Below are 24,046 nucleotides of genomic sequence, written 5' to 3'. Positions count from 1 at the left end.
TCTACCTTGACTTCACTTCTTCTCAAGTTCCCACCACTCCAACAACAATTTTGACATTTTAATTCCAGAAAAAAAATAAATTTATTTATTTATTTATGTTCTCCCATTTGCCTAGTTATCAACTTGTCCAACTTTTTTATTATTCCTTCTTCATTTCTTAGTCTATCTCTCTGTTTTGGTAACCAACCTTAGGTTACCAGAAAAAAGCTGTTAAAAGCTGCTTCTATATTAAAAATATAATAAACAATTACAATATTTACATTAGTATTATTTCTGTTTTTTATCCTAATGGGCCACTTTCATAGTTTCTACTGCTACAATTGAAGAATTGCTCTCTCAGATCTGTTAGATTTTGAATTTCATACTAGTAAGATCAGTTTACTGTTCATCTTCGTTTTTATTTACATTGTTTCATCTTCTTCAATTTATTATGGGTTCTTATTTCATTTTTTGTTGTCGATAGTGAAACTAGCAAGGTCTTATCAACAATGATGATTGTGCAAAGGGCAGCTGCAAAGACAGAACCTCACACTGTTAGAGCCATCTAACCATTTATACATTTTTATCATCAATTACTTTTACTTATTATATGTGGTTTAAAGAGAGGTCCACATGCACCAGCAGTGCATTACTCTCGGTAGTTTTTAAGGTGCATGACAGAAAGCCCTCATATATATAGAATCTACTAAACAGTCATAAAAGAGAGAGAGGGAGTTGACACACATTCAAAGGCATTTTGTCTGTTCCGGTAAAGAAGAATAGAAAACAGAAAATACACATTACATAGTGCAATATTTTCTTCTTATTGGACGAAGAGGGTGGTGGTGGTGGTGGTGAGATGAAGAGGTCTCCTAATTCCTCTTCTTCATCTTCATCATCTTCTATCGGTGCTGATTTTGAATTAAAGATTAATAATAATGATAAGTATCCAAGAAGCAAAAATAGCAGTAATAATGTGAAGTTATCACAGAATAAAGTATTGAAGAAAACAAATAGCTATGACAATAGCAGTGTCAACAAAAGAAGCTCCATTTACAGAGGAGTCACCAGGTTTGATTTCATGTTTATTTTCATTTGCATGTCTCTGTTGACTGTTGTAATAATCAATAATATGTTTAATGATCCATAGGCATAGGTGGACAGGGAGGTTTGAAGCTCATCTGTGGGACAAGAATTCTTGGAATAATATCCAGAGTAAGAAGGGACGACAAGGTAACTAAATTTTTTTCATTATACTGTTTTCACTCTTATTTGTCCATCTTCATTTACTGTTTCATAGGTTTGTTATTTATTTATATTTTTTAATTAAACTAAACTCACTTATAGCTCTTACAAACATAAAATATTCTGATGAAAATTGTTTTTTAATATATCTATAGAATTATATTTTTTGAAATGATAAATATTTTAATAGATGTGTGTAAAAAAAGTTTATTTAATTATTCAACACACTTAAGTTTTATAAATTACATTTGTTATATATTTTTTTGTATAATTTCTTCTAAACTGTACTCAATTTTGTCATATGATTTATGTTATTCTGTTTGTTTTTCTTTTTTTTTTTATAATTTTCTATCCATTTCATATGGTCACAAATATAGACAATAATAATATTTTTGTGATCTTTACTAGTCAATTTAGAATCTTTACTATATTTGAATAACATTGAGAGTACCTGAAGAAAGTTTTGAAACAAAAATAATTGCTTGTCAGATTATTAATAATTGGATTTTACTAAAGTATTTTTTTTATATATTGACATTCTTAAAAATTAGGATAATTCAATCATTTAAATTAATTATTTATCTAAATTGAGAATATTCTTTAAAAACAATTACAATTCTTTTTAACAACATTTATGTGCACAATATATTTTCTATTATTATTTGTTATTTTTAAAATTCATTTACTATTAAGCTATAAATAAAAATTAATTAGATTGAATAAATTAGTTAACAACTAACTCAGCTAAGAATTAATACATGACTTCTACAAACATATATTAAAGTTAGAAATAAAATATAGATAGTAAATATTTTTAAATTATTATTCAAATAGAGAATCCTACCTAAAGATGAATAGAATGACCATAAACATTAAAGAGTTGCACTAGTCACTCTCTTAAATTATAGTGTATTCAAAACATGAATGAACAAATAAAAAGCAGTGGAAAATCAAGGAGATCTGTAATGTTTAGTTTTGTTATTTATGTTAAGTGTTTTGACTTTATCTTGTGTTTTCACTTGCCATGTTTTAATCTGTTTATGACAACCTCTGCCATGACAACGATCCCATACACTTCTGTCGCTGCTTTAGTTTATTTAGGTAAGTCTCCCTAATAAATCTTGGATCTCACACAAGCTTTCGGTTTTTATGAATTTTTAATTCTTAATGATATACTTTTAATTATATTGAGTTTCTTTATAAATTTGGAAAAATATATGTTATGTTTTTTTTTTTTAAACAAAAAATATTAACTTACTTATTGTGACTTTACAGTTTACATGTGAATTTAGGGGCATATAATACAGAAGAAGCTGCTGCTCGCTCCTATGATCTTGCTGCTCTAAAGTATTGGGGACCTAATACAATCTTAAATTTTCCGGTATACTAATATATATATATATATAAGAGGTCGCGAGTTTGTGTCTCTCTGTCTTTAATAAAAAAAATTACTTGTGAATAATTATGTTGCTTAGGAAATACTTATCAAAGAATAACAATTTGAATGATATCTTCATTAAAAATGATAGTAAATTTTTTTTCAAAATCTAACGAGTTATAACTCAAATGACATAGTCTTTCTATCCTGACCTAGAGGTCTCGGATTTTATTTTCAATATTTTATCTAAACGAGATTAGACTTTTGGTATTTGGTATATATTTTTATTTTTAATATTTTTGTTTTTAAAATGTTGTAAATTTTTTTTTTTACAAAATCCTAAAGATAAAAATACAATCCAAGCATGCAATTTTTGTTACATTGAAAGCCAGTTTTTCTTATATTTTGGGAAGATTATATATAACTTATAATTAATTAACTTTGGATGAACAATGCAGATGGAAACATATGCCAAGGAAATTGAGGAAATGAAGGATGTTTCACAAACTGAATACTTGGCTTCTCTGCGAAGAAGGAGCAGTGGATTTTCAAGAGGTGTTTCCAAGTATCGTGGAGTGGCTAGGTTAGTTTATTTATACATCACCCTTTTTATATAAATGATCTTTTTTTATTATACTATTCATTCAAATTCGTTCAAAAAATTGTGCAAGCATGAAGCTAAGATCATTTACATTCCTAATACACAATGCACGCGATACAATATTCTAAACGTATTTTAATTTAAAGCATTTTAATTCCTATCGGTACACTTTATTTATTTAAAAAAAAATTACACTCTTTTTTTTGAAAGATATTAAAATGACATTTTTCTTTCTTATAACTTTTAAAAAACCTTTTCTTTAATCTATTTTAAATTTTTTTGTAACTCTACCCATTTTTTTAAATTATTTTTTATAAAAATATCTTTTTGCAAATTTTTTTTTGTGATTAAATTTTATTTATCAAAATACCTTTTAACAAATTATTTTTTTATTAGTTAAATTGTATTTTTACTAAAATATTTTTTAAAAAAATTTAATGACTAAATTATTTTTTTATAAGATAACAAATTATCTTTTTAATGTTCAAATTATTTTTTCAAAAACACAAATGGCAATCAACCTTGCTTCTGAAGGTTGTCTATGGAGATCCATGCTTTTCTTTCTCCAGATTTTTTAGATTTTATCTAAAAATTTTTAAAAAATATTTTAGTATAAATACAATTTAATCAATAGAAAATTAATTTGTTAAAAGATATTTCGAAAAGCAAAATTTAATCAAAAAATAAAATTTTTGCTAAAAGATATTTTTATAACATTATTTTTTTCTGAAAAATAGATAAAATTAATATTAGTTAACACAACAAATTTAAAATGGATTAAAATAAAAAAATTTTAAAATTATAAAAAAAAAATGTATATTTTACAAATAAATTGGATGAGATATTATGTTAAAATCTCTCAAAAAAGAGAAATAAAATTTTCTCTTATTTTCATTGAAATATTTCTGGATTTTTGAGTAGGCATCACCACAATGGAAGGTGGGAAGCACGAATTGGAAGAGTAAATGGCAACAAGTACCTTTATCTGGGGACCTATAGTAAGTAAATTTCTTTTTCACTATTCCCTAAACATGCATGTTCCTACACTTAATTTTGTGTCATAGGAAAGTGCTAAGTAAAAAAAAAAAAAAAAGAATTACATTCTAACTTACAAAATTTTAGAGTATTGTTACGTGGCTAATAATTTTTTTACCAAAATATATGTATTTGTTTGAAAAATAAATGAAAAAGATGATAAAGAAAAAATAGACTACATATTAATTAAATTAAGTTTGTTTGCTACATGTTAGTTAAAAAATAGAGGATTTCCAATCATTTGTGTAAAATTTAAGCAACTAAGGATAACAGTTTAGCAATGAAAACTAAAAATAAACCATACACAAAATTTTAGGTTTAAATTTTTTATCATGGTTGTTAAAAAAATTGAATTTGAAAGAATGCAAAGCAACCTTTGTATTTGTCAAATATGCCGAATGATTCTGCAAGTGCAGTTGGCAGACTACTAAGTACCAAACTGCTCGTTTGTCTGTGAATCTGTCCCCACACCAACAATGCTCAAATACTTTATATAGTACTTTATAATGTTTAGACTTTAATTAAGTTAAGATTACCTCATTAATTTTAAAGGTATTTGAAGTAGTATTATTTATTTATTTACGCTATTTGACTATTTCAACAATTCCATTTAATTTTATCATTAAATTGTACCATGGTCCACCTGTGCTACCAGAATACATTTGTACTTGCTTTGATCGGATTAATAATTAAATTAGTTTTAAAAAATAAAATATTCTTTAAATTTTATTTTAAAAAGTTTTTTAATTAAATTAATTATTTAAAAATTATAAATCAATCATATTTATTTTTTAGTAATTTCACTAATAAATTTTGTCGATAATTAATGATAAAAAACGTTAATTGACAATATATATAGTACTTGTTTGAACGTTATTATCTTGATAAAAAAATGATATTTTTTAATAAAAAATATTTTTTATTTTTTAGTGTGTTTGAAAAATTTTTAGTAGTAAAAGTAAAAGTATTAGAAAAAAACATCTTATTTTAGAATCTGTAATTTATATTTTTTTTAAATATTTTTTATATAATAAATAAACAAAAAATACTTTTATATTGTTATACCCAAACATAATTGATAGATAAAAAAATTTTTTTATATGAGATACCCAAACATAAAATTACTTTTACTTTTCCATAAGATTTTTTAAAAAAAGATAACTCGACAAAAGATCTTTTTTTAGAAGTTCACCCAAACAAGTTCTAATACTTAACATGTCGAATTGGACGTTAATTAGATATATTTATCAAAATCTATTAATTTAATTTTTTTTTTCAATTACATAATCTATATTCCCAATATAATTTAATGATTAAATTGATAGATTTTCATAAGCATATATGATCTACGTCTAATTGAACATGTTAGATATCATGTATGCTATCAGTTAATATTCTACGTCATTAATTATTAATAAAAATTGTTAATGCAGTCTCTAAATGACAAATATGATTAATTCGTAATTTTTAAAGAATTAATTTAATTAAAAAATTTTAAAATATTTTATTTTTCAGTGACTAATTTGACTATTATCCCTGCTTTGACCTCTTGTTTTATTCGTTAATGACAAGAGTTTTTTATTTTATTTTAAGTAACCTTATGCAAAAAATTAAAATGATAATTTTGTAAATAATAATTATAATTTTTACTAGGTTAAAACCATACAATAGTTATACACTTGTATATACACCTAAAAATATTCAAAAAAAATGTAGTATATCAATACCAAATCCAATTCAAAGCAAAATAAAATAATAAATAATAAGAATTTGCATGTTGTTGTGTTAGAGGCACATTTAAGTAAATTAATGTTATAAAAGGTTTTCTTTTTCATTTGTTTAAAAAATGTTCAGTGTGGCAAATCTGAGAGTTTTTAAAGTTAGTTGATAATACCTAAAATAAAGAGAGGGAAATTTAAATGGTATAAAAAGATTTTTATTTACCTAAAACAAAATAGAAATTAGCATGCAACAGGTGGAAACGGTACAGGGACACGTGCATTCCCACTTTCACCATGTTGAATGTTGATGGATTCAACGTGTTCAAAAGTTGATAAGCACTTTATCATGAATGATAATTTCCCATATAGAAACTCAGGTGCAATCGACTTCACACAAAGTTGATAATTTATTAAATAATTTAATTAATTTGACTATATTTTTATCTAACGATTCTTAACTATCAATTTCATATGAAGTCGGCTGCACCTGAATTTTTACCTAATTTCCTACTGCTATATTACAATTACAAATCAAACATTTTAATCTTTTGCAACCTTACACAATCTTTCCCATGAAAATATTGTGGTATCTCTGGAGGGAAAAAAGTTGTCTGATTTATTGCCAATAATATATAATTTTAAAAAATTTTTGCTAAAGCTAAGGTTAATATAAGCATTAAGAAAATTATTTAGTAATTTATTTTTCAACTAACATTCGGTCAAATTAAAATTTTGTTCTCCCTCCTTTTTCTTTCATATCTCTTTTTAGCTGAAAGAATGTTTTTGTTAGATTGAAGTAGTAAGTAACTCCAATTCATCATAAATATACACGCAATATATATATATATATATATATATATATATATATATATATATATATATATATTGCAAAGTGAAAGAGAGAATGGAGATTAAGAGAGTCCCTTTCTTTATCGATAGTATATATGGACTAATATTGGTCCCCTATTGAGATTTTACATGTTTAATTAATTAAAATAACAATAATTTAATATTTTTTAACAATATGTTATTATTTCATTTTAGTTGTTGTAATAATTTTATTTAAATATTTTAATTTCATTAATAAATTAAAACATAATTTGTAGTTAAAAATTAAGTATTTACCAAAAATATAAAATTAGTATATTTAACAATAATTTTTAATAAGTTTATAATTAATAACAATTTGAAAAATAAAATAAAACAAATGTATACACATTTCACTGCAATAATTCTCTATTTCTATCCCTATATACTCTCTTCTTTGCCTCTTAATTTATCTGCAGCACATAATGTTTCTATCCTTCTATATATTATAAAAAAAAAAAAAATAGGAATGCACTACTTAATTTGTGTTAGACTCAACCTAAATATTTAGAATGTATTATTTTAGATAAATGTGTTTATACTTTTTTTTTTTAAATTGTAATAATAATTTTTTTACTAATTAATTATTTCATGGCTAATTGATCTTAAACCCACATAAAACTTAGATATATCAAAAGATTTCTTCTTTATTAAATAGAAATTGACTACTACTAAATAGTATTAATTTTATGATTAGTTGGCCAGGATCTATCCAACATTTGACTAGAGTTTTATAGATCTTATTATATCATTTTTAATATTATATTATTGAGTTAAACTCTAAAGTGATATTTAAGATTGATGGTATGTATTAAAATAATTTTTAAAATCCCAATTATATCAATTATATTTTTAAGATTGGCAAAAGTATATTATATCTCTAATATGACACATTTTTATCAATTAAAAAATAGAATAAAATATATTTTTTGTCCTTAAAATTTGTTAAAATTTTCAAAAATATTTCTAAGGTTGTTTTAATTTCGTCCAAAAAATATTCGATTTGTATCAAATATACTCATATGGCTAATTTTTAAAAAATTTATAACTAATTCAGTAATAATTTTATAATAACAACCATCAACACAAGTAAATCAGAGAGATTTTAATCCTCTAAATTTTAAATTTCAATTTAAAGGATAAAGTGTGATCTTTCACCATTTATTTTATAGGTGAGAATAAGATAAAATATAAGAGAGAAACTATTTAAAGGTGAAAGATCACACTTTATCCTCTCAATCAAAAATTTAAAATTTAGAGGATTCAAATTCAAATCAGAGATAATTATAATACATCATTGTTGAATTAATCCTAAATTTTTTAAAAATTTAACTATTAGAAGTATATTAGTACAATTCGAAAACTTTTGGGACATAATTAAAATAAAATAAAAATAAAAATATTTTTAAAATTTTTCACAAACTAAAAAAATATACTTTATCTTAAAAAATATAATATATATATAATTAAAATTTGATAGACTATTTTAATATATATGGCCAATTTAAAGAATTATTTTAGAAAATAACTCTAATATTATTAAATAGTATTAGTATGTGAGATTATATACTATGGAAAAATTTTCAAGTGTACTGGTATATTGGTGTTTCAGTGATTCTTAACCGTTGATCTTAATTATAAAAAGTATATATAATATATATAATTAAGATCATCGGTTAAAAATCACTGAAATACCGGTGTACCGGTGTACTTGAAAACCTATACTATGATGTAGAGTTCATGCAATCTCTTACAACGAACCTTTATCCTTCAGTAGCTAACATATCAGTCAAAAAAGTAGTTTATGAAATTGTTAATGGTTAAATAGGGGTGTGCACGGGCGGGTGAAACCGGGTTTGATGTGATCCAAATTCGACCCGAAATATATACGGGCCTATTTGTTAGACCCGAACTTAATTCTAGATCCGATGAAATTTATACAGTTTCGGACCACGATTATACCGAGTAAAAACCGGGTGAAAATCGGGCCGTTAACATTATATTACCTTAATACCTTTTTGTAAGTTAGCATGTAAAAATATCCAAATTTCCAAGACTCCAACCATTATTTGACATGGTAAAATTCACTTAGAAAAATATAATAAGAACTAACTCTTCTCAAAAATTAAAGTCTAACCATAATCAATACTAATATTACCTAATAACACCAAATATTTAAATCAATACAAATAACACAAGATTATGCATTAGTCTAAAGTCTTATGCATTTTAAACATAAAACATTAATTTATAGTCTTATATATAATGACTAATAACACAAAATATTAAAGTTTACAATACTTAAATTTCATATAATAATAGCCATCATCCATCACTAATAACACAGAATATTAATTGTGTATGATAACCGGACAACCGGGCCGATTTCGGGCGACCCGAGCTATGGCTCAAACCCAACCCGAAACAATGACCGGGTCTACTTTTGAGACCCATACCCAATCCTAGACCCAATAAAATCATATCAAATTAGCCCCTAAAGTGTTCGGGATCGAGCCGGATCGGACCATGCACACCCTATGGTTAAAGATGAATTATTAAAATACAATATTTGATTTAGTTTAATAATTTAATGTTAGACACAAATATTTAACTTTGCATAAACTAAAATAATTAATGAACATCTTCGGAAGGCACGTGACTTCTACGCCTCCTAGTCTTAGTACTACAAGTAATAACGAACTTTATGTGATTCTCTATAATAAACAATTAAAAAAATATGTTTTTTTAACTTTATTCTGTCATCGATAAATTAGCTACTAACCCTCCCTTTAAGCTACTATATTTTTTAATTTGATTTTTGATATTGAAGACACTCAAGAAGAGGCGGCAGCAGCATATGATAGAGCAGCTATAGAGTACAGAGGAATAAATGCAGTAACAAATTTTGATATAAGCAATTATATTGACAAAATAAAGAAGAATGAGCCGTCTATGAAAGAAGCACAAACACATATAACTCCAATCTCTACTGAATCTAAAGAAGCAGAAGTAGTAGTGGAGCAGGAGGCTCCTTCCACAGTAGTGGCAGATCCAGCAAATTCAGGTAACCAGAAAAAAGATAATATAATACATATATTATAGGTTTAATTAATACATTAATTTTTATAGTTTCATTAAATTTTTAATTTAGATTTTTATATATTTTATTCTTTTAATTAAGTCTTTATATTGTTTTTAATTTTGTAATTAAATCATTTCTAATAAAAAAAATGTTAGAATTGATTGAATATTTCTTTAAAAAATATATGTGGTCAAAGTTCTAATTAAGTCAAATGTATTTTCATGAACTTTGATTTATGTGCAATTTGTCTCAAAAAAATTTTAACAGTGCAATTTGACGCAAATTTGTTAAATGGTTTGATTTTTATTTGCACTATTTGAAAACTTCAACAATTAATTTCACATTTTGTATGATAAAATTTTAATTGAAAAAAAATTTTTTAAAAGATCTATATCTATGCAGAAAATATGCAGAAGAAAAAAGAGCAGCCAAACACAAATATCGACGGCATACTTTCTCGGGATCTGAGATGGAGCTTCATGGATGCCGAATTATCCGAGTTCAACATGAATGATATTTTTCAAGGTGAAGGTAGTGGGTTGGAAGATGACATCAACCTTATGTGTATGGCTGATCCTGATGAGAGTAGTTTCAATCTGAACACTATCTTTGATGGTCCTGAAAAATGTGGTGGAGATATGCATGTCTATGCCAATTATTAAGAAGCAAAAGTTCCCCTTCTTCTAATATGTGATCTCTTCAAGAAGCAAAAGTTCTTGTTCTGTTCTTCTAGTATGGTTCTGTTTGAAAAATTGTTGGAGTTTGTTTTTCAGCCGTTGGTATCTGTTGTTATAGGTGAGGAAAAAACAAAAAAATAAAAAAAGAAATAAAAAAAATGTTAAAGCAGTGTTGTTATTAAGGTGAGGATGGAGGTGAGTGGATATCTATCTTTAGATCAATAATGTATGAAAAACTTGAATAAAAATAATTAATGATAGATATTTTATTCAAGATCTTTTTGTTTTAAAACAAAAAAGTATTTGATTTAATAGAGTCCTTCTAAAATGTTAAAACAAAAGGAGCATAACTTAAAATGAAATTTGAATTTAGACATTTATTTTGATTTGTTTAACAACAATTTAAGATTCTAAATTCTGACATTAGAAGAGTTTTGGCTCTAAATAGACTGATAGAGCATACCCATTAAATTAGACAATTGTCATAAATTTGAATTTGTGATTCTTTTATAATGAGAGTAAAATTTATAACGTGTATTTGTTATTTTCATTGACAAATAGTATTCAATATAAGTTAACTAAAAAAAAATAGATTTAGTCATATCAAACTTCACCTACAGAATTGGAATTTACTTTTTAAAAAGATATTTTAAATTACTTTTTGTCATAAATTTACTTTTTGTTTTGGCTCTAATCTTCCTCACCCACACTCTTTTCAATTTCATATTTTAAAAATTAAAATTAACATCCTTTAAAATATGTTATTAAGTTTTTTTTTTTTTTTTTGTCATGAAATATAAGTTATAACCATTTGTTATTCCTTCCAATTCTTTTAGGTTTTATTCTATGCCAAAATAAGAGAATAACAAGTTTCCTTAAAAAAAAAAAAAAACATCAAGAGGTTTCATGCTTAGTAAAACAAAAAGAACTTGAATTTTCATTAAATCTATGAGTCCATGACACATTAATCTATTTTAGGACTTGTCTTCCTTACCCTTCTCATTTCTTCCCTAATCTATTTACACCAAGGTTTGGAAAATCGGCCGATTTATCGAATTGGGAACCGACAATGAAAACAGTTCAGCTAATAAGCATAACGGCCCGTTTCAAAAGCCACCTTTGGATGGTCAAACCGGTTAAGAACCGTCCGGTCGAACCGAACTGAGATTCGGCCGGTTTTCACATTATGAAGAAAAACGACGTCGTTTCACTCATGAAGGGAAAAAAAGATAAACACTAATTCCCCTAAGCTCAGTATTCACTACTCAGCATCTCACTCCTCCCTCAGTCCTCCCTCACTCCCTCATTCTCATTCTTCTTGGTTCTTATTCTCCTCCTCCCTCGTGTGTGTGTTTCACTCACAGCGCCGCCGCCTCTGCTTGCCACTTCTTTGTGCTGTCCGCCGCTGCCGCCTGCAACTTCCAAGCTCCTTCTGTTGCTCTCTGCTCGTCTGTAAGGTATGACAAATTGATAATTAACAATACTTGTTACTTGTTAGGTTGAATTGTTGAACCCTAGAACTACATGGTGTAAACATATGAGATTTATGATAATTCCTTCTTTTCCTTTTTCTTGCATAAATCAAAGATATAGCTGAGGTGTTAGTCACGCCAATTAAATATTTTATTTCATTCTGGGTTCCATTTCTTTTTTTCCTTTCGGCTTTGACATTTTCTTTTGGTTCCCTTCATTGTTACTATAGCACTGTAGATGTGAATAGTAGACTTGAGAGTTAACTCTCTAGAGTCTTGGTTGACAACCATGCACTACTAGTTTGGCTTATTCCTTTTTTTTTTCATTTTCTTTCTTCTTCTCTAGTTTGCTGAAAGTAATGAGTTGCCATTTCATGTTTTCTCAGTTACACAGTTTAGAGATTGATTATGTTGAGTAGTTAACAATGTCTTGGTTGCTGAATGAACTTGCAGTAGGAGAACAGTGAACAATGTACAACCATGTTGGTCTATCATATATTAGTGGGTTACTGTTACTATCATTGTGACCCTTGAGTAGGTCAATTTATTCGAAGGCTTTGTGAATTTGTATTCTCTGGAAGGCTAGTGCTATTTGATTTCACAGTTATGGAAGTAGCAAAGGCTCTTTCACACTCCAAAGCTGTCTCTTTTGGTTTCTTGATCGTGAGCAATAGCGTCTCTCTGAGACCTTTCAACAAGCATTTTCATGCTGATATACTTAATAATGACGGTCGATTTCACCGCAGACCTATACACATTGGTTCCCAATTGAATTGCTACTATGGAAAGCAATTCTCCTTGTTGAAACCAACAAGAAAAAGGGCTGATCTACTACCAACTCCTAGATGCTCAGTTGCTGGTAACTCCAGCACTGAACCTCATAAACCAATTGAAATGCACTTGAGAGGTTTCTCGGTCGAGTCAGTAAAAGCGGCTCTTTTGCAGCTGACTCCCATTGATATTGTGAAGTGGTCTGGGATATTATCCATCGTAGCTGCAGCCACAAAATGGACTGTGAATACACTCTTCAGTCCTTTCTTCTGGATGTATTTTAGTTGGTCATGGTTGTTTTGGCCGTGGTTTGTAGCTGTATTGATTGCATTTTATGGGTTACACTGCTTTGGGAAACATTTGCATGGCGAGGCAAACATGTTCGAGCAATTGGCGATTGTTACATCAGCTTTTACATGGCTCACTCTGGTTCCGCCAGGTTTCTTCAATGGCTACCTTGAAGGCTGGCCTTCCGTTTTCTTTTTTGTGTATCATTATTTCTTTTTCTTCAACGTTAGTGTTCGAAAGCGGTTATATGGAGACTATTTTACCCGGCCCCATGACCCTAAATGGGATGTGAACTTGCCGATGACGTCTCGCCTTGTGTTTAGTGCGGGAATCATGGTTGCCCATTGGCTTGCAGCATTTGAAGGGCCAGAGCTTCACCGGATACCAGGTGGGTGGAACAATCTTGGAATCTGGGCCTTAATTCTCACAACTCTACTAATGCAGTACAATGCAACATTGTATCTTGCTAAGTATTCAGAAAATGTGGTGGTGCCAACTGCTGTTGTTCAATTTGGACCGTATCGCTGGGTCCGTCATCCAATATACTCATCAACTATGCTTCTATTTGTAACAAACTTCCTTGCGCTTCGTGCACCCTTGAGTTTGCTGTTTGTTGTAGCAGTTTGTTTGTTGTATTATAGGCAGAAGGCAAAACTGGAGGAGGCTTTAATGGTTGAGACTTTTGGTGAGAGTTATACACAGTATGCTAGCAAAGTTAAGTACAAGTTTATTCCTTTTATCTATTAGTTGGTCTCTGAAATATATTTGTTAGAACTTTGAAATTTGATTGGAATGTCAGGTTTAGGCAAAAGAGTGTCTCTAGAAATCTGGAAAATTTATGCCTTAGTTTACGTTTTGATGCTCAAGTTCATTCCATTGTTGTTTTGATGGCATAGACAATTTACTATCTAATTTTCAAAATCATGCAAACAAAATCTTTTTCCATTAGGTGCAAGTGGGCTACATGAATTAAACAACGTTCTTATGTGCTTTTATAAATCATTTCCAAAGCATGCAAACATTGTTTAATTCTTTAAGGGATCTTGACCTGTGTGCCTGCATTTGTGCAAAGTATACCTTGTTATGAATTACAAATGGCAAATTCTAGTATCCCTAACTTTATTATGCCTAAGGTGACTATTTCATTGACCAGTCAGTAGCAAGATGACAACTGGTGAAGGCCATTAAATGCTTATCAGTTTTGCTGTGTTCAAATCAACGTGTTAATAAAGGTAATTATTGTAAGTGGTGAGTAAACTTTAAATTAGGTAATATTGTAACTTAACATATTTGAGATTTATGTTTAACAAAAATTCAATTATTTTATTGGCCCAAAAAGTAGAGAACCACCATTGTGCAGTGGGACACTAGGGTAAGAGGCCTGATCATGATGGGTGATAAAGGATTTCTTCCCGCAGAATAAGTGTTTTGACGTTGTCTTGGTTCTGGAATTAGCTAGATGTTTGTTCTCTCTAAATTGAACTTAGTATGTGTTTTTCGTAAAAACACGTGAGTAGTTATTTTTACCCAAGACAGCAAGGATTTTGATTGGCCTGCAGAAATGTGTGTTCTGGAGAATTTCGGCGACAAAACCATCTCCGATGGGATTGAGTGGTTGGAAAGATACAACACCAGGTGGAGTTAAGTTGTGATATTATAGCTTCTGGATAGTAGTCATATTTTCAGAAAAGATCTTTTTTATAATGATTTTTTTAAAAGATCTTTTACAAAAGTAAAAGTAATTTTATGTTTGAATATCTCGTATAAAAAGATATTTTTATTTATCAATTATATTTGGATAAAATAAGATAAAAATATTTTTCTGTTTATTTATTATGTGAAAACATCTTTTTTTTTTTAAAAAAAATCTTTTAAAAAATGTAAATTGTAGTTTCTCAAAAAAAAATATTTTTTTAATATTTTTATTTTTATTATTAAAAAATTGTCAAACACATTAAAAAATAATTTAAAATTTTTTTTTCCGATTTAATAGCATCCAAATAAGCACATCATAATTGTGGTGGTTTTGTGGTTCAATGGATTTTTGTGGTTTTTGTTTTTAGAAATTGTGAGTGGGTGTGTGAGTGTGTAACTTAGGATTGAAGTTGTCCAATCCGACAAAAAAAAAAAAAAACACTAGGTTGACTTGGGGATCTTGAGTGTGAACCAGGATCATCTTTTAACCTTTAAATTAAACATTCTTTAATTTTCATTGCCCAATTCTTTCTTACTCTCTTCAAAACTCAAGGTTAACTCTTCCTTTCATCCGGTATTTATTCCAAAAATATTATTTCTATATAAAAAAATCAGTTATTATGTATTTGTTATATAAATAAATATAATATTTAATTTATTTTAATATGTATTTATATTTTAATATATAATTTATATGAATATCTAAATAATTAAATTATATAAATTAAAATATTCAATTAGATAGGCGAAATAGAAACTATATCCTAATATATATATATTGAATCGAATGCACACAAAAATAAAATTGAAAAGAATAAATTTTATATTTTTATCAATATCATTGGAAAGATTAATCATTTTAATGCAATTAAACAATTAAAAATTAAGTGAAGTTGGATTGAATTGGATTAAATTTTAAGTTAAATAACTTATTCAAATGGTAACAAATTATTAAAAAATAGATTTTTATAAAAAAAAATGATTCTAGTAGTACGTGACTTGTATTTTTTACTCAAACCTAATCCAACAGTTAAAAATTAAACTTTTTTTTTTTACTAAAAATAAGAGGCTCAAACTTGGAACCTCTTAATTGAGTATGGAGAGACTATGCCATTTAAACTATTACTCATTGGCAGTTAAAAATCAAACTTATTTATACTTTTGTGTAAAAAATTAATTGACTTTAATTTTAATGTATTTGATACGAGTTTATATATTTTTTTAAATAATAAATTTAAAAAGTAGTTGTAACTGTTTTATCGAAAAAAAATTCAAATTCAAAGTAATTATTTTAAAATTTAATTTTTATGTATTTAAAAATTAAATCTTTATTTATATATATATAAAGAGATCCACACTATGTTGACTTAGGAATCTTCTGCTACCAGCTAGGAACAGAGTTTCAAGATTATCTCTAATCCCTCCCTTTATATTTTTTTTCTCTCAATAGAATCTTAAAAGACGCTAAACCTATTTGTTTTCAACTCAGAATCAGGTAACTTCCTTTCTCGCTGAATAATTTTCCTCTCACATTCTAACTTTTCTTCTAAAAGGTTACACTTTCGTTGTTTTCTCCTTTTGAAGAGTTTATCGCACCAACGATGGCTGTCACAGTCAAAACCATGGCTCTCGTTATTTCGTTCTTCGGTGTCGTCTCTTTCATTCTCGGTGTTATTGCCGAAAACAAGAAGGTATTCTTCTTAATTTTAAGGCAATGATATGGATTCCTATATCAAATATCATTTATATTAAAATTCAATTTTTTTAATCGCCTGGATTATGGATGATGAAATTTTGATCCATGAGTAAGGATTGAAAATTTAGGTATGCTTGTTTGAAACTGTGGTTTGATAGTTTTGTGCTAAATATCTTTAGACCAATGTATCTGGATGTAATTTGTGTCTATATGTATTAATGCATTACATTATTGAAACAGTAGGGAAGTCGAAAGATGTATATATACTTTAATATTTTAATTGTATTATAAAAAATAAATCTTATGCTTTTTTTTCCTATAAAAAATAATTATAAACCACTCATGTATGCATGGTGAAGTACTTTTCAACTTTTGACTTTCTGATTCTTCGGTTTACAACTGTTCAAACATGCTTGACTTTAGTTGGTGCTATCTGACGTGTTTCTAATGAATTGGGAATATGTTAATGTAGATTCTGCTGTGGCTGAAATTGAGAGAACCTTTTCTGTCTTCTTGATACTAAGTGGATCTTTTCTCTTCTATGATTCTGGAATATAAATTTGTTTTGGTTTCAGTAAACTGTATATTTGTTTTATTTTAATCTCTAAAATGATATAAATTAATGGTTTTAGCTCTTGAATTTGCAGAAAAATGATTATTTGATTTAGTGCTCTTGGCTGATTTAAGCTAGGCCTTTTAACCATCACTTTAAAAACTAAGTTGAATCACTTTTGGACCTCTAAATTTAAGTAATTAAAGAGTGAGCTTCTGAATTTACAAAAAAAGAGATCTAACTTGTGCTTTTGGTGATTCAAGCTAGTCCTTATGAGCATCACCCTAATGATTAACTTGAACCACTCTTTGAAATTTTATGGACTAGAACTTCAATTCCTTAATTATAGGTACTAAGTACTAACAAATGAATATTCACTAGAATTTTGTATCAGTGTTTTGCTCTTGGGTTGGGATAAACATAGATATGCCTGGGACAAGGCAATATGCTATCAGTTTTATCCATGTTGTTGACCTCATCAAGTGGGATACTGTTTTTTTGTAATTGTTGTTTTATTTATTTTATTTTGGGAATAATCTGTCTTTTATAGCCTCTAAAATTTGTTTTGTGTTTTAATTTTTTTTGTTGCAGCCTGCAGCTGGAACCCCGGTACCTGGCAAGGGTGTTGTCACCTGCAAGTTCCCAGCTGATCCAACAGTCGCATTGGGCTACCTTTCCTTTGCATTTTTCATTGTATCCAATGTGGCCGGATTCATGTCACTCTTCTATCCTTACAAGGGAAAGTCTGTTCCACAAGGTGTTCTATTTAAGAGCACTAGCTTCTTGGTATTTTTCAACATTGCAGTGTAAGTGCTGTTTCCTTATACTTTGTTTTTTCTCCGTTAGTTCCTATGATGCAATTTTCATGTGCTTACTTTCCTTTTTCTTGTTCTCCTTGATAAGATAAGGGTATGTTTGGTTGAGGGGAATGTCATAAGAAAAGAAATTTGAAGTTGAAATTTTCATGGCTACACTGTAATTTTATATATCAAACTCATTTATCATCACTCATTTATCATCCGAATTTATGGGAAAGCTTGAGTTATTCTATTTGTATGAATGAATTTATCCATCCACATTATTTCCACTTATATAAATGTTTTTAACATAAATGAGATGAACAGATTTTCTTTTTTTTTTTCTAAAAAATGTTGTGTATACATATATAGGTTCACGACTGGACTAGCTGCAGCTATGTTGTTATGGCCGACGATCACTGAACAGATGCACCTTCAGCGAAACGTACACAATGATCTCTCCTACACTTGTCCGACTGCTAAAACCGGTCTCCTTGGAGGCGGTGCATTTCTATCGCTTGATTCTTCTCTCTTTTGGCTGATTGCCCTTATGCTAGCTGGCAACGCTCGTGAAGATTTCTTGGATGAAGAAGATAAGGGAGGGGAACTCTCCTCAACTGCTTAGGTGCATGTTAATGGTGATAGAGGAAGAATTATATCTGTATATGTATGCAGATTTAGGTACTTTAATGTGACGATGCAGATTTTTCAACTTTTGTTTCCCCAAGCAGGAAATTAAAATCAGATGATAATTAGTTTAATTAATTTCTAATAATTTTAAATTTTGAATTTAAAAAAAATAAGGATTTGCAAATGGTGATTACGTGAATCTTGGTGAAAGATTTTGTGTGAGTTTAGCAAATGGATTAGAAGCATAAAAAACGCGTTATATTTTTTAATGCTGTAATTTTTAATTGAAGAATTTATTTTTTTTACCAATTTTACTATTTAATCTCATTATTAATAAGAGATAAAAAAATAATTATTAGAGTTTTTGAATTTTTTATGGTTATATTTTACAAATAAATATTTTTTTAATATTATTATTAGTACTCATTGTTAAGTTTTGATTTTTTATTAATTTTTTATTTGTTTTTTTTAATAGTATAAATATTTTTGTTTAGAATTTTTTTATGTTCATTGATGTATATTATTGTATTTTTTTAATAGAAATTTTAGTACTCATTGTTCATTTAAATTTTTTTAATTATTTTTATTAATACATAATTTTTTTTATAGAATTTTATTTTTTATTTGATTTTGTATATTTTTTATTGTGTTCTTAAATTAGTATATATTTTATTTACTATTGTTAATTTTTATAATATTAATTTCATTAGAAAAATATAATTAAATACAAAAACAGTATTAAAGAAGAGTACTAAAAAATTATAATCAAATGAGTACTAAATTTCAACACATGATTTTAAATTCTTTTCAAAAGAAATTATAGTCAGAGAGTATTAAAATAATATAATTGAATGATATAAAAATTTAAGTTTAAAATCAAGTTTGTAAAATTAATTTTATACAAACTCTATTTTGTTAGCTAGTATTTAGAAGTTTTAATCTCTTTTTTAATTATTTTTTTAATATTTAAAAGAGTAATAAGCCAATGAGTTATGATTCAAATGATATATTTTTTTTATATCTATTTAAGAGATTGCAGGTTTGAATTTTTCTATTTTTGGTAAAAAATAAAATAAAATAAAAGAGTAACAAATCCATATATATATATATATATATATATATATTTATATATTATAAGAAAGATAAATACTTCAAAACATTATTTATTTAAAAATTAAAAAATAACTAAAAATGAGTTAAAAAAGATAAAATGAGGTGGTATTTTTTATTTATAAATAAAATAAATATTTTATTTACTAATATGCATATTACTTTAATATATTTATGTTTCTATGTTAGAGAATAGTAGTGTTATAACAAAATTTAGTTAACAAATTAAATCACTTGAATTAGTTAATTAGTTAGAAAACTTAGCTTAGTAGTACATTATAGATCGTTAGTGATAAAGTGCTGATAATTAGCTATGAGTTAAGATTATTCTAACTTGTAAATAAAAAAAGTTGGTGAATGCTACCCAATCTCTCTAAAATAACATGTAAGTTACCCTTCATTATGTGTCATATTGTAATTGGTCCCTTATCTTAACCATAGTTGGGTTATTTTATAATTTATTATTCTTAAAATATCAAAGCTCTACGTCCGTTAATTGAAACACATTCCACTCCTCCATTCTTTGTTTATCACTTCATCACCTAGATTTGGTCCTTTCAAGCACCGTCGCGTTCGTGACAAGAAGCGTCAACCTCTCTTTCCAGTATAGCCAGCTCCTCTTTTTACCGTAGATCACTACTTACTCACATAATTAATGGTTAATTTGGTTATTAAATTTTTTTATTAAAAAAACATATCTTTATTTAATTACGTGATGGAACATATATTTATATGTAAAATATAATATAATAAAATAAATCTATTCAAAGTATTTAAAAGTATAATTAAAATCATGAACATACAAATATAATAATAAAATTTGTACTCCAAACAAATAAACATATTTTTTTTATCATACATATATTATTTAAAAATAAATATATTATTAAAATTAATAACAGAAATTTAAAATGATAAAATTTAACTTTTTTACCGTATTTTTTTATAGTATTTTTATTTTTTAATTTTTAATTTATTAGTACTTTATTATTTAATTAATAATTAAACAAATTATTTGTATGAAAAATTATTTTTTATATTATATTAGAGAAGAGACCAATATAACAGTTTAAAAAATAAATTGTATAAATATTTAAGAGATAAATATAAAATACATACCTAAGTAATGTTTAGTTTGGCTATTAAATTTTTTTATTAAAACAAATCTTTATTTAATTACACGATAAAACATATATTCATATGTAAAATATAATATAATAACTCTATTTAGAGTACTTAAAGATATAATTAAAATCGCCAATAAGTAATAGCTCAAATGGCATAGACTCCCCATACTCAACTAAGAGGTTACGGGTTCGAGTCTCCTATCATTCCAAATTTTAAAAAGCCCTAATAGCTCAAATGGCATAGTCTCCTCATACTCAATTAAGAGGTTGCGAAACATATTTTTTATCGTACATAAATTATTTTAAAAAATAATAAATTGTTAAAATTAATAACACAAGTTTAAAATGATAAAATCTAACTTTCTTACAAGTATTTTTTATAGTATTTTTATTCTTTTAATTTTTAATTTATTCATACTTTATTATTTAATTAATGATTAAATAAATTATCTTCATAATAAATTATTTTTTGTATTATCTTAAAGAAGAGACCAATATAACAGTTTAAAAAATAATGTAAAAATGATTTTTAAATAAAAAATAGATAATATTAAAATTTTTAAATACAAAAGTAAATTATATAGATAGATATTATTTAAGAGATAAATATGAAATACATGCCTAAAATAAATAAAATAGATAAAAATAATTCTCCATTTCTCAAGAGTACTCTTATTTTGTCTGTTTTATTTATTTTAGGTATGTATTTCATATTTATCTCTTAAATATTTATACAATTTATTTTTTAAACTGCTATATTGGTCTCTTCTCTAATATAATACAAAAAATAATTTTTCATTAAAATAATTTGTTTAATTATTAATTAAATAATAAAGTACTAATAAATTAAAAATTAAAAAAATAAAAATATTATAAAAAATACTGTAAAAAAGTTAAATTTTATCATTTTAAATTTCTGTTATTAATTTTAATAATATATTTATTTTTTAAATAATATATGTATGATAAAAAAATATGTTTATTTGTTTGGAGTACAAATTTTATTATTATATTTGTATGTTCATAATTTTAATTATACTTTTAAATACTTTGAATAGATTTATTTTATTATATTATATTTTACATATAAATATATGTTCCATCACGTAATTAAATAAATATATGTTTTTTTAATAAAAAATTTAATAACCAAAATTAACCATTAATTATATGGATAAGTAGTGATCCATGGCAAAAAGAGGCGCTGGCTATGTTGGAAAGGACAAGTTATGGGCGACGGAATTCAACGACGTGACTAAGGGATTATGCACCAAAGAAAGAGAGGTTGTGTGGGAGGGCAGTAGATGGCGATGATGTTAGCGCTTCTTGTCACGAACGCGACGGTGCTTGGAAGGACCGACTCTAGGTGATGAAGTGATGAAAAAAAATGGAGGAGTAGAATGTGCTTCAATTAACGGGAGTAGAGCTTTGATATTTTAAGAATAATAAATTATAAAATAATCCAACTATAGTTAAGACAATGACCAATTACAATGTGACACATAATGAAGGGTAACTTACATGTTATTTTAGAGGGATTGGATAGCAAAAAAATTTGTGTCCAATGTAAAGTAAATTCATCATTCTAATAAATCAGAATTCATCTGAGAAGCCCCAAAAAATCGCAATATTCTTTCTCACCAAATCCTCGTCAAGTTATTTTTTTTGTTACCTAAAACAAAACTTTCACAGTTTACAGGGTCATTAGTTCATTGTACATCTTGAGTAAATAGAGTAAAAAATAAGGTGAGTTCTATAGTGTCTTTGTTATGGTGTTTAAATTGTCCAACTTTTTTTTTAAAGTAAAAAATAAAATATTTAAAATAAAAAATAAATCATGTAAAATTTATTAAATATTATTTATTTACTTTTTTTTAGTAACTTAAGTATAAAGTGATAGGCACCATAGCATTCACCAAAAAATAATTACACATAGAACACTCAAGATATTAGATATGTTACATCTATATCAACGAATAAAGTCAAAAAGAAAATTCAGCCCAGTGTACCTAAAATATGTTACGATATAATTTAATTTTATTTATTTATTTTTTAAAATTAGAAAAAAGAATTTTTAAATATTATAAAAAAGAAGAGAATATATTTTACAAATAAAAAAAATAAAAGTGTTATTTCAACATCTATTAAAAAAAAAAAGTAAAATTTTCTCTTAATTTAAATCAGTTACATAATTTCTTAATTTGTTGCAAACTAATAAAAGTTTAACTAATTACAGAAGTAATCTTAGGTTCCTATTTTCAAGTAGAATTGAATTAAAATTATATCCAATTATGACATTCCAGACTCCTCTTTATGCGTACACTATATTGCATGAGATCATTCTTATTTGTTTTTTGAAATTTTTGTAGTTTATGGAACCTATGAAAAAATTTTGTGAGATCAATATACACAAATCTGCTTGGGGTCGATATTGGTCCATGCAAATTAAGCTGTCTGAGAAATAAGCTGTCTTTTTTTTATTGTCTTTCTATTTTTTAGGATGGATGTATAGTTTTTCCAACAACTGATAGCACATTTAATTTAAGAACATTAGAGATCAAAAAATTATATCCCAAAATACCTGTTATGAAAATTCTCATGCCTGCTATCACTATTATCATCACCATTTATATGCATTTTCACCGCTTGATAGAATTTTAGTGTTATTTTATTATAATTTAGGAAACAAGCAATAAGAATAAAAAATAAATCTTTAAAATAGTTGAAAACAACTCAAAACTAAGAGGATGTTTGATTTGCGTTATTATTTTTTATTTTTATTTTTAATATTTTTTGTTTTTTAGATTTATAAAAATAAAAATAAAAATAAAAGGTGAAAATAGAAAACAAGATTTTATTGTTCTCACCGTTTTTACTTTTTTTTACAAAATAAAAAAAATTACAAAAAATAAAAACAGAAAATAAAAACGCAAACCAAGAGCATTTTAATTTTTTTTCAACTCATTGTTCATATATTCCATCTTAATTCGTTAAACACTGTTTACAATACAGATTGACATCGACTTGTGAAATTATAGATTTTACTTCTACGATTTTACTAAAAATATAATTTTTTACATCTTTGACATATAATTCTACTGTTTGACATTGATTTTTATACTTTATATTCATTCTTTAACAAATATAATCAGATGTAATTTTTTGTCAAATCACTTTAGAGAAGTTCATAGAAGAAGGACATGATAAACTAAGTATTAACATAAAATTCAACCAAATAAATATATTTTAGGAAGAATAACTTAAAATTACATGAGCAGAAGCGCATGATAAATATCAACAAATTATATTCGTGGCAAAGATT

The 24,046-nt window shown here is 26.4% G+C and overlaps 3 protein-coding genes across 5 annotated transcripts; all 3 read left to right on the top strand.

The window, feature by feature from the left end:
• Positions 1-10,859, top strand: LOC112772448 (AP2-like ethylene-responsive transcription factor At1g79700). 2 transcript variants are annotated; one of them, XM_025817390.3, is made up of 8 exons: positions 1-367; positions 464-1,050; positions 1,130-1,212; positions 2,517-2,605; positions 3,061-3,185; positions 4,125-4,201; positions 9,657-9,890; positions 10,311-10,859. In XM_025817390.3, the coding sequence occupies exons 2-8, from the start codon at positions 839-841 to the stop codon at positions 10,568-10,570; spliced, it is 1,080 nt and encodes a 359-aa protein (XP_025673175.1). In that variant the 5' UTR covers positions 1-367; positions 464-838; the 3' UTR covers positions 10,571-10,859. The 2 variants fall into 2 exon arrangements, with proteins under 2 accessions (XP_025673175.1, XP_072080521.1); XM_072224420.1 differs by lacking the exons at positions 1-367; positions 2,517-2,605 and having other exon boundaries at positions 860-1,050.
• Positions 10,860-12,510: 1,651 nt separating this feature from the next.
• On the top strand, positions 12,511-18,671 carry LOC112771163 (uncharacterized). 2 transcript variants are annotated; one of them, XM_072224413.1, is made up of 7 exons: positions 12,919-13,830; positions 14,270-14,348; positions 14,459-14,751; positions 16,262-16,306; positions 16,396-16,502; positions 17,652-17,866; positions 18,230-18,671. In XM_072224413.1, the coding sequence occupies exons 5-7, from the start codon at positions 16,413-16,415 to the stop codon at positions 18,480-18,482; spliced, it is 558 nt and encodes a 185-aa protein (XP_072080514.1). In that variant the 5' UTR covers positions 12,919-13,830; positions 14,270-14,348; positions 14,459-14,751; positions 16,262-16,306; positions 16,396-16,412; the 3' UTR covers positions 18,483-18,671. The 2 variants fall into 2 exon arrangements, with proteins under 2 accessions (XP_072080515.1, XP_072080514.1); XM_072224414.1 differs by lacking the exon at positions 14,459-14,751 and having other exon boundaries at positions 12,511-13,830.
• Positions 12,664-13,927, top strand: LOC112771162 (uncharacterized). Its single transcript, XM_025815801.3, has one exon. It carries the CDS (start codon positions 12,664-12,666, stop codon positions 13,861-13,863), a length of 1,200 nt encoding a protein of 399 aa, XP_025671586.1. The 3' UTR covers positions 13,864-13,927.
• Positions 18,672-24,046: the final 5,375 nt, after the last annotated feature.

Source organism: Arachis hypogaea, chromosome 18 (genome assembly GCF_003086295.3).
Source record: "Arachis hypogaea cultivar Tifrunner chromosome 18, arahy.Tifrunner.gnm2.J5K5, whole genome shotgun sequence".
In the NCBI taxonomy this organism is placed as follows: Eukaryota; Viridiplantae; Streptophyta; class Magnoliopsida; order Fabales; family Fabaceae; genus Arachis; species Arachis hypogaea.
The sequence above is the reverse complement of the archived record's forward strand: the minus strand, read 5'-3'. Positions and strand labels throughout refer to the sequence as shown.

Excerpts from the sequence above, each read along its gene's own strand:
- LOC112772448 (XM_025817390.3), top strand. The coding sequence starts at position 839 with ATGAAGAGGTCTCCTAATTCCTCTTCTTCATCTTCATCATCTTCTATC. Across the intron at positions 1,213-2,516 it reads GAGTAAGAAGGGACGACAAG|GGGCATATAATACAGAAGAA; the intron begins GTAACTAAATTT and ends ATGTGAATTTAG. Across the intron at positions 2,606-3,060 it reads ATACAATCTTAAATTTTCCG|ATGGAAACATATGCCAAGGA; the intron begins GTATACTAATAT and ends TGAACAATGCAG.
- LOC112771162 (XM_025815801.3), top strand. The coding sequence starts at position 12,664 with ATGGAAGTAGCAAAGGCTCTTTCACACTCCAAAGCTGTCTCTTTTGGT.
- LOC112771163 (XM_072224414.1), top strand. The coding sequence starts at position 16,413 with ATGGCTGTCACAGTCAAAACCATGGCTCTCGTTATTTCGTTCTTCGGT. Across the intron at positions 16,503-17,651 it reads TTATTGCCGAAAACAAGAAG|CCTGCAGCTGGAACCCCGGT; the intron begins GTATTCTTCTTA and ends TTTTTGTTGCAG. Across the intron at positions 17,867-18,229 it reads GTATTTTTCAACATTGCAGT|GTTCACGACTGGACTAGCTG; the intron begins GTAAGTGCTGTT and ends ATACATATATAG.